The following is an 8,898-nucleotide window of genomic DNA, read 5'->3' as shown; positions in this document are numbered from 1 at the left end:
GTCTTCTAAATCTTCGGTGCCAACCGAATACTACCTCCAAGAGGCGGGGGAGGGTACCTACAAAGGCACTCCAATGATCAAGTAAGTGTTCGGTTCAGAGCAATAAAGGCTTTATATTGGATAATAATGTACCTCATTTATGTCACATCACCTGTGTATTTATAGTGACACAATTGGGCCTGGTGGGCATTCAGCCTTGGGAGATGAGTAACACTTGAGTTAACTTTAATCTCTTCTTAATCAGGCGTGGTAATTACTGTATAATAAGTGTCTAATTTTGTCACGTGTTGTTCGAGCTGGTCTTTGTTGAAGTCCTTGGCCGGGTACAAGGCCGAAAGGGTGTTCGGCCTACCCTAAGGCCGAGGAGGTGTTCGGCCTAAGTCAATGCCGAGGGTTTTGCCACATGCTCTTCGTGAGCTGGTCTTTGTCGAAGTCCTCGACCAGGTACAAGGCCGAAAGGGTGTTTGGCCTACCCTAAGGCCGAGGAGGTGTTCGGCCTAAGTCAATGCCGAGGGTTTTGCCACATGCTCTTCGTGAGCTGGTCTTTGTTGAAGTCTTCGGCCAGGTACAAGGCCGAAAGGGTGTTCAGCCTACCCTAAGGCCGAGGAGGTGTTCGACCTAAATCAATGCCGGGAAGGTGTTCTGCTAGGCCTGACACCGAAGGGATATTTGGCTCGTCCTTGGTGGTAGTTAAGGTGTTCGGCGCATCCCAAGGCCAAGGGGGTGTAGTAGTGTATTGCATCGGTTCGGGTGCCCCCTTCGGCCTATTATCTGACCGAAGGGGTACCTACCTGTGCACTGTGTCTTCCTCGGTTCGGGCACCCCTATCGGCTTATCGTTTGACCGAAAAGGTGCCTACTAGTACACTACCCCCCCAAGCCCAAGGAATGAAAGACGAAGGGGTTTTAGGTGTTGAAATGGTTCGGTGTTTTTAGGGTGTTGGATGTGGAGTGACGTGTTCTTCGGGAGGTGTGTCTTGATAATGACCGTTGCATGCTATAGCCGGCTTTGGGATATGTGCCCTGGGGTTGTGTCCTTTCGTTTCAGAAGCATTTATGAGGGGCTTTTGGGTTGCCGTGGCCATTTCCTATAAATAAAGTATGTAGATGATAACTTGACTCGTGCCTTGTTGATAGCAAACATTCTGCCCCGACACCCGTATCTCTCTAAGCCGAATACTTGTTAAGGTAGGCTACTTTAAGCTTTTCGTTGGGTTTTTGTTGATGCGATGGCAGCCGAAGGTGTGACATTGTCATCCGGGTCTTCGGCCAGTGCTAGGGTTTCGGCGCAAGATGCCGAGGCCGAGATGCTGGCCTTCAATACCGAGGTGGAAGTAGTCGAGGGTCTTAGGGAATCGTCGTCCGACGGTAATGGGGAGTCGGGTAGTTCTTCATCCGGTTCAGATTTACCCGACGCCGAGATGAGCCCTGGGGATTACAGGCAAAAGTACCCCCCTGTGAAATTCCGGGGTACGAGTGGGTTGATGGGGAGGTGGCGGCGTATTTCTCTCGTTTTTATGAGAGGGCTGCTGTGATACGACTCCTTAGTCTTTGTACGTTGGGCCGATGGGAGGGTTGGGAGTCGTATCCTATCATGTTGCGTCAATGCCGGGCCGAAGGCCCTGGGGGGCTTGACCTGGTTTTTCTTGCAAAGTAGGAGGGTCAGGGAGACTTCTTCTACATGTATGAGTGTTTCTTCCGAGAACTCGGCATGTCGCTCCCCTTTGACGATTTTCAGATGGGGGTTCTGCGTGTGTTGAACGTGGCGCCGACGCAGTTGCACCCGAACGTGTGGGCTTATATGCAAGCATTTAGGGTACTTTGTAAATACCATTATATAGAGCCAACCGTAGGTTTATTTTTACATTTTTTTTGTACTCGTCCGTCTAATAAGACTGTGAAGTGGCTTTCATTGATTTGGAACGTCGACCGACCGCTGTTGACGCCCTTCACGTCGTCCTTTAAGGGTTTTAAATCGGGGTTTGTGAAAGTAATCATAGACCTTGTTGCCGAACGGAATTATTTTTATGATGCCGAGCAGAAACCCCTTTTTCCTTTTTATTGAACCCGACAGCCTCGGAAATACGATGACTTTCCGGAGGACATGATGACCGACGCCGAGTTGTCGGCTTTAGACGTTCTCAAAGGATTTCCGAAATGCATCCCCTCTCAGTTTCTGGTGCTGCTGCCCAAGTCGTCTCGGCCTCGTTTTGATTTAGAGGGTATGTTTTGTTACTTCTGATTGATTGTGCTTGTTAAGTTGATGTGTGACTGTTTGATTTTTGCAGGCTGGATGGCGCAACAAGGTTTGGGACTGTCATATCGGCAATTGATGAGGAACAAAGCCCCGGCCGGGACCTCCGCCGAGGATCATCGCAACGTGGCCATTGACCAACAACCACAAGCCACGGATGCTCCTCGGCCGGGTACCTCCTGTTATCGCCCTCCCCGATCCTAAGAGTAAAAAGAGGAAGGACAAAGGGAAGAGGAAAATCGATACCTCAGGTATGGAAGCCTCTCGGCCCAAGCAACGAAGGGTTGAGGGTCCTTCAACGGATTTGGCCATTCCCTCGGCCATTGTTGCTAAGGACTTCCTTTCGGAGGAGATCAGGCCAGCCCGAATGATGACGTCCGATTTGCTATCGGCCCAAGGGCATGTTATGCTTGACTCGGCCACTCCTTCGGCTCGGTGGGCGATGGCTTGCGAATTACATGTGAGGGCCACCACCATATTTCGGAAGATGGCCTTAGAGCCGATGGGAGACTTGCATAATCTCCAAAAGAGCCTAGAGGACACTAAGTCGGCTCTACAACAATCCCTCTCGGCGCAAGAGGCTTTATCTGGTGAGAAAGCGTCGTTGGAGGCCGAGGTGGCCCGATGGAAGGAAGCCTATGAAGGGATGGAAGGCCGAGTTCTGGCGGCGGAAGATGCCGAGCGAATGCGGGTTGAGGAGGTGAAGGAACTCCAGGCTGACGTGGAACAGGCGAAGGCCGAAGCCGATGCTGCCATGGTGACCTTCCGGGCTGAATGTGAAGGCAAAATTGTGAAGGAGCACGAGGAAGGGTTTTGACACGCCGTTCGGCAAGCCAATCATTTCGGCACTTTTCCCCCGGACTTCTCCTTCGAGCTGAGTAAAGACTTCTTTTAGGGGGAGTTTATGGATTTCGCTAATGCGCCGGATGATATGGAGCCGGATGACATGCCACCGCCCCGGTCAGCCCCCGCGGAGGATCCGGGGACGACCGTGAATGAAGATGAGGAGACCGAGGAGACCACCCATGCGGATTGAAGGGTGTTGGTGTTTTGTTTTTTGATGATACATCTGTTTTGTTAATGATGTATATAAGTATAGCGGTCTTTTTGCTTTTTGATTCTTTTTGGGCCGTTTGAGCCATGCTTGCTTGTACCCTTCGGCCAATAGTGTCGTTCTGACCTTAGAGTCTAAATGAATTTGTTCTTCACTTCTATCCGTATTATACTTTTTGTTTCTCATTTTAATTGTGACCGATTCAACTTTAAAGACCGAAGTGGCTCGGATCTGAGTTGTAGAAATGAGTTTCTTCCAAGTTTTTCTTTGGCCGATAGGGTCGGTACCTCGTTATAGGTGGGCATAAATGATTGTTTAATGTTGGTGTGGTAATGGTTGTTTGGTCGGCCTTGGCCGAGTAGTGATACTCGGGAGGGAATTAAGGTTTTGACCTTGGCCGAGCGAGAGTGCTCGGGAGGGAATTGTGTATTCTTCCTTGGCCGAGTAGTGATACTCGGGAGGGAATTAAGGTTTCGACCTTGGCCGAGCGAGAGTGCTCGGGAGGGATTCATGTATTCATCCTTGGCCGAGCGAGAGTGCTCGGGAGGGGATTGTATATTCTTCCTTAGCCGAGTAGTGATGCTTGGGAGGAAATTAAGGTTTCGACCTTGGCCGAGCGAGAGTGCTCGGGAGGGATTCATGTATTCATCCTTGGCCGAGTAGTGATACTCGGGAGGGAATTAAGGTTTCGACCTTGGCCGAGCGAGAGTGCTCGGGAGGGATTCATGTATTCATCCTTGGCCGAACGAGAGTGCTCGAGAGGGGATTGTATATTCTTCCTTAGCTGAGTAGTGATGCTCGGGAGGGAATTAAGGTTTCGACCTTGGCCGAGCGAGAGTGCTCGGGAGGGATTCATGTATTCATCCTTGGCCGAGTAGTGATACTCGGGAGGGAATTAAGGTTTCGACCTTGGCCGAGCGAGAGTGCTCGGGAGGGATTCATGTATTCATCCTTGGCCGAGCAAGAGTGCTCGGGAGGAATAACTATTTCATCCTTGGCCGAGCGAGAGTGCTCGGGAGGGAATTGTTACTTCATCCTTGGCCGAGTGAAGGTTCTCGAGAGGGATTAAGTTTGATTTGAATGGACTTGAATAGATAAAAGATGTCACAAAAAAGGGTTTGTTTCATTGATATGGAGCCTCATTAAAAACCTTTCGTCAGTAAAACCTCTCACATTTTTACAAGAGGGAAAAACCTGAGAAAGGAAAAGAGTGCTCCGAAACAAGTTACAATAAGAAATACTAGCTAAAATAGTGCTTTAGGTGCGTCGCATTCCAAGTGTGGGGTATAACCTTCCCGTTGAGTTCTTCTAGTTTGTAGGCTCCATTTTGCAAGTCGTGCCTTATCCGATATGGTCCATCCCAATTAGGTGCTAATTTCCCCTGAGTTTTATCCTTGCGTGCTTCACCTGTAACTCGCCATACTAGGTCCCCTGCTCGAAACTGACGAGGCTTCACCTTTGTTCTGATTTTCCTAGCTGCCCTGGTTCGGCAAGCTTCCATATTGACTAGTGCCGACTCACGTGTTTCATCGATAAGGTCTAGGTCTATGTTGAGAGCTTCCTTGTTGGTTTCCTCATCGAATTGTTGTCGCCGAAGTGAAGGTTCCCCAACTTCCACCGGAATCATGGCATCAGTGCCGTAAGTCAGCCGAAATGGGGTTTCCTTGGTAGAACTTTGTGGAGTACAGCGATACGCCCATAGAATCTCTGGTAGATGATCTGGCCATGAGCCTTTGGCTTGCCCAAGCGGTCGCTTTAATTCTTTGAGGATAACCTTATTTGCCGCTTCGGCCTGTCCATTAGACTGGGGATGTTCAACTGAAGTCATTTTGTGCTTGATGCCCAACTCTGAAAGGAAATCATTGAAATGCCTATCGGTGAATTGCAAACCGTTGTCAGTGATTAATGCGTATGGGATCCCGAAGCGTGTGATAACATTCTTCCAAAAGAATTTCTGAACATTGCTGGCTATTATGGTGGTTACTGCTTCTGCTTCGATCCACTTAGTGAAGTGATCCACTGCCACAATGAGGAACTTCACTTGTCCTTTGGCTGGGGGAAAGGTCTGAGTATGTCCATGCCCCAAACGGAGAACGGCCATGGGACCGTGATGGAGTGCAACTCTTCGGGAGGCTGGTGTGTTATCGGTCCGAATTGTTACGGTTTGCATTGTTGAACAAACTCAACACAATCTGTGACTAGGGTTGGCCAATAGTATCCTGCACGGATGACTTTGGCCGCGAGAGTTTGACTTCCCGAATGAGTTCCACATACACCTTCATGAATTTCTCGGAGAACGTAGTGTGCCTGTTCAGGAGCGAGGCATTTCAATAGGGGGGAAGAAATGCCCCGCTTATACAATTTTCCGGCGATCAACGTATATCGTGCAGCAGTGGTCCTCATTTTCTTAGCTTCGAGGGGATCCTCAGGCAATTCTCCGGTTTGAAGGTGGTTGACTATGGCATCCATCCAGAAGGGGCTTCCCTGACCGATCTGCATACATTCAGCCTCATCGATACTCGGGCTTAGTAGCTTTTGCTGTATCATGCTACGCAAATGGCTGGTTTTCTTGCTACTAGCTAGTTTGGCCAGCTGGTCGGCTCTGGTATTGTGTTCCCTGAGTGTGTGTGTGACTCGGACGACTTCAAAGTTGCTTTTTAGCTTCTAGAAAGCATGAAAGTACAACAATAATGTTGGTTCTTTGATCTGAAAAGTGTCGTTGACTTGCCCTGTCACTACTTGAGAATCACTAAAACACTGGATCTTAGTGATGCCGAGGTCGGTTGCCAATTTGAGTCCTGCGAGAAGGGCCTCGTACTCTGCTTGGTTGTTAGAAGTTTTGAATCCGAACCGCAGTGACTGTTCTATAACCGTTTTGCCGGGGCCTTCCAAAATAATGTTGGCGCCGCTACCCTGTTGGTTTGATGATCCGTCCACGTGTAGTGTCCAGATGTGTGGCTCAGGAGTTATCGGTGGTGTGATTTCATTGATGAAGTCGGCCATGCATTGTGCCTTGATGGGTCCCCTTGGTTCAAAACGAATATCGAATTGTGATAGTTCAATGGACCAAGCGACCATCCTTTCGGCCAATTCAGGCTTCTGCAAGACTTTGACAATGGGGTTATCCGTTCGGACAAGTATTCTGTGGCTCTGGAAGTAATGTCGGAGACGCCTAGCTGTGTGCACGAGGGCAAGAACGGTCTTTTCGAGATGTTGATATCTCGTCTCGGCCTCTTGTAAGGCCCGGCTGATGAAGTATACCGGCATCGGTTCTATTTTTTCTTGCACTAATACAGTGCTGATAGCTTTGTCTGAAGCCGAAAGGTATATTATCATGTCCAACTGGGGGTCTGGTTTGGCTAGCAAGGGTGGGGCTGCTAGTATTGTTTTGAAGGTTTGGAACGCTGCTTCACATTCGTCAGTCCACTTAAATTTGGTGGCTTTCTTCAGTAGAGACATAATGGGTCTGGATTTGTCCGCCATGCAAGGTAGGAATCGAGCCACGGAGGCGATGCATTTGACCAAACGTTGTACTTCCTTTACATTGAGAGGGCTTCTCATATTGATGATGGCCTGACACTTGTCGGGGTTGGCTTCTATGCCCCTTTTTGACAACATGAAGCCCAGAAATTTTCCACCGGCTACCCCGAAGGTGCATTTGGCGGGGTTCAATCGCATGTGGTGTCTCCGTACCTCGTCAAAAATCGTGTGGAGGTCTTTTAGGTGGTCGGCAGCGGTGTTGGACTTGATCACCATATCGTCCACATAAACTTCCAAGCATGTTCCAATCTGCTGACGGAAAATCTTGTCCATGAGGCGCTGATAAGTCGCCCCTGCATTCCTCAAGCCGAAAGGCATTACCTTGTAACAAAAATTTGCCGAGTCCGTGATGAACGCGGTTTTCGCTTCGTTCGGGGGGTACATAGGTATTTGATTATACCCCGAATAGGCATCCAAGAAACCCAATCTCTGATGGCCGGCCGCTCCGTCAACCAATGCATCGATGTGGGGTAGAGGGTAAGCGTCTTTCGGGCACGCTTTGTTTAAATCCGTGTAATCTGTACACATCCGCCACTTCCCATTTGACTTCTTAACCATCACCATGTTGGCCAACCAAGTGGAATACTTGACTTCTCTTATGAATCTTGCTTGAAGCAGCTTGGTTGTTTCTTCCTTTATCGCCTGGGCCCTCTCGCCACCCATCTTTCTTTTCTTTTGGGCGATGGGCTTGGCGTCTCGGCACACCGAGAGTCGGTGGCAATGAAAGCTCGGATCGATGCCCGGCATGTCGACTGCAGTCCAAGCGAATAAGTCCGAATACTTTCGTAGGACCTGCTTAATATCTCTTGCATCTGCTCTGGATAGCTGAGAACTCAAGAAAGTAACCTGCTCTTCATTTTTCCCCAGTTGGAAAGGCACCGTTGTTTCAATAGGCTCGACCCTATCTTCGTCTTGGCTTTGTAGTTGGTTGTACCCTTAAACTGGCAAAGTAACATTCGCGTGCTGTTTTCTGATCGGCATGCACGGTGATGACGGTCCCTTCCTCTAACGGAAACTTCATAGTCAAATGTGGAGTAGATACTATGGCTCGGAGCTTGTTCAGAGAGGGTCTGCCCAATAGAATGTTATACGAGGTGTTGGCGTTCACAACCACGTATCGCACCATGATCCGCCTACGTTGGTCATCCCCGAAGTAGGTATATAAGTCTATCGTCCCTCGAGTGACCACCCGTTCACCCGAAAATCCTACCAAAGGTTCATTGTAGGGCGTCAATTCCTGTTCCGGAATGACCAATTGCTCGAATGTCTTCCAGTACAAAATGTCCGCCGAACTACCCCGATCGACCAGAGTCTTCTTCACGATACAGTTATTGATCTCTACACTGATGACCATGGGATCGTCCTGTACCGGGTCAATGCCTTGAAAATCTCGGTCAGTGAATGTTATAGGGGGCATACGAATGGGAGATGCCCGACCTATAGCGTTTGACCGACTGGATGGCTCTCAAGTGTCTCTTCCGGGCTGAAGATGAGCTTCCTCCTCCTGCGAAGCCTCCAGCAATGGTGTTTATGACTCGTCTAAGTTGATTCCGGTCCCGTTGATTGTTTCTGTCCTGGGACCTACTATGCTCGCGGGATTGATTCCGCCGAGGTGCCCGATCCTGATTCTCCCTTCTGTACTCCCCCCTACCAGGACGATTGTCATTCCTTCGGTTGTCTGACGATCGAACAAAGCTTTGAAGGTGTCCAGCCTTATCAAGGTCTTCAATTCGGTCCCGAAGGGCAGAACACTCTTCAGTAGTGTGCCCTCTATTCCGGTGGAACTGGCATGCTTTTGTTTTATCGGCGTGCGGTGGGGTCATGGCTCTTTGGGGGACGGCCAATACTTCGGTGGCTAGGGCCTGTTCTAACACCTTAGCCCTGCTGGTGTTGAGTGGCGTATACTGCATGTATCTCGGCCCCCTATTACTCTTGCCACGATCCGGCATGTCTCTAGGGCGAGGTCTGGGTGTTTCCTTATCACTTTCTTTTTTCGCGAGAAACAGGTCGGGTCAGTTTTGACTTCGAAACTCGGCCAGTTCCTCCATCTG

The 8,898-nt window shown here is 49.5% G+C and overlaps 2 protein-coding genes across 2 annotated transcripts; both read right to left on the bottom strand.

The window, feature by feature from the left end:
* Positions 1–5,464: 5,464 nt before the first annotated feature.
* LOC145954350 (uncharacterized) lies at positions 5,465–5,854 on the bottom strand. The gene has a single exon (XM_083068388.1). The coding sequence runs from the start codon at positions 5,852–5,854 to the stop codon at positions 5,465–5,467; it is 390 nt and encodes a 129-aa protein (XP_082924514.1).
* Positions 5,855–7,748: 1,894 nt separating this feature from the next.
* On the bottom strand, positions 7,749–8,201 carry LOC109803766 (uncharacterized). Its single transcript, XM_020365441.2, has one exon. It carries the CDS (start codon positions 8,199–8,201, stop codon positions 7,749–7,751), a length of 453 nt encoding a protein of 150 aa, XP_020221030.2.
* Positions 8,202–8,898: the final 697 nt, after the last annotated feature.

Source organism: Cajanus cajan, chromosome 1 (assembly GCF_000230855.2).
Source record: "Cajanus cajan strain Asha chromosome 1, NIPB_CcT2T_4, whole genome shotgun sequence".
Classification (NCBI taxonomy): domain Eukaryota; kingdom Viridiplantae; phylum Streptophyta; class Magnoliopsida; order Fabales; family Fabaceae; genus Cajanus; species Cajanus cajan.
The sequence above is the reverse complement of the archived record's forward strand: the minus strand, read 5'-3'. Positions and strand labels throughout refer to the sequence as shown.

What these genes read in the sequence shown, in the direction of transcription:
- LOC145954350 (XM_083068388.1), bottom strand. Translation starts at nt 5,854, where the DNA reads ATGATACAGCAAAAGCTACTAAGCCCGAGTATCGATGAGGCTGAATGT.
- LOC109803766 (XM_020365441.2), bottom strand. Translation starts at nt 8,201, where the DNA reads ATGGTCATCAGTGTAGAGATCAATAACTGTATCGTGAAGAAGACTCTG.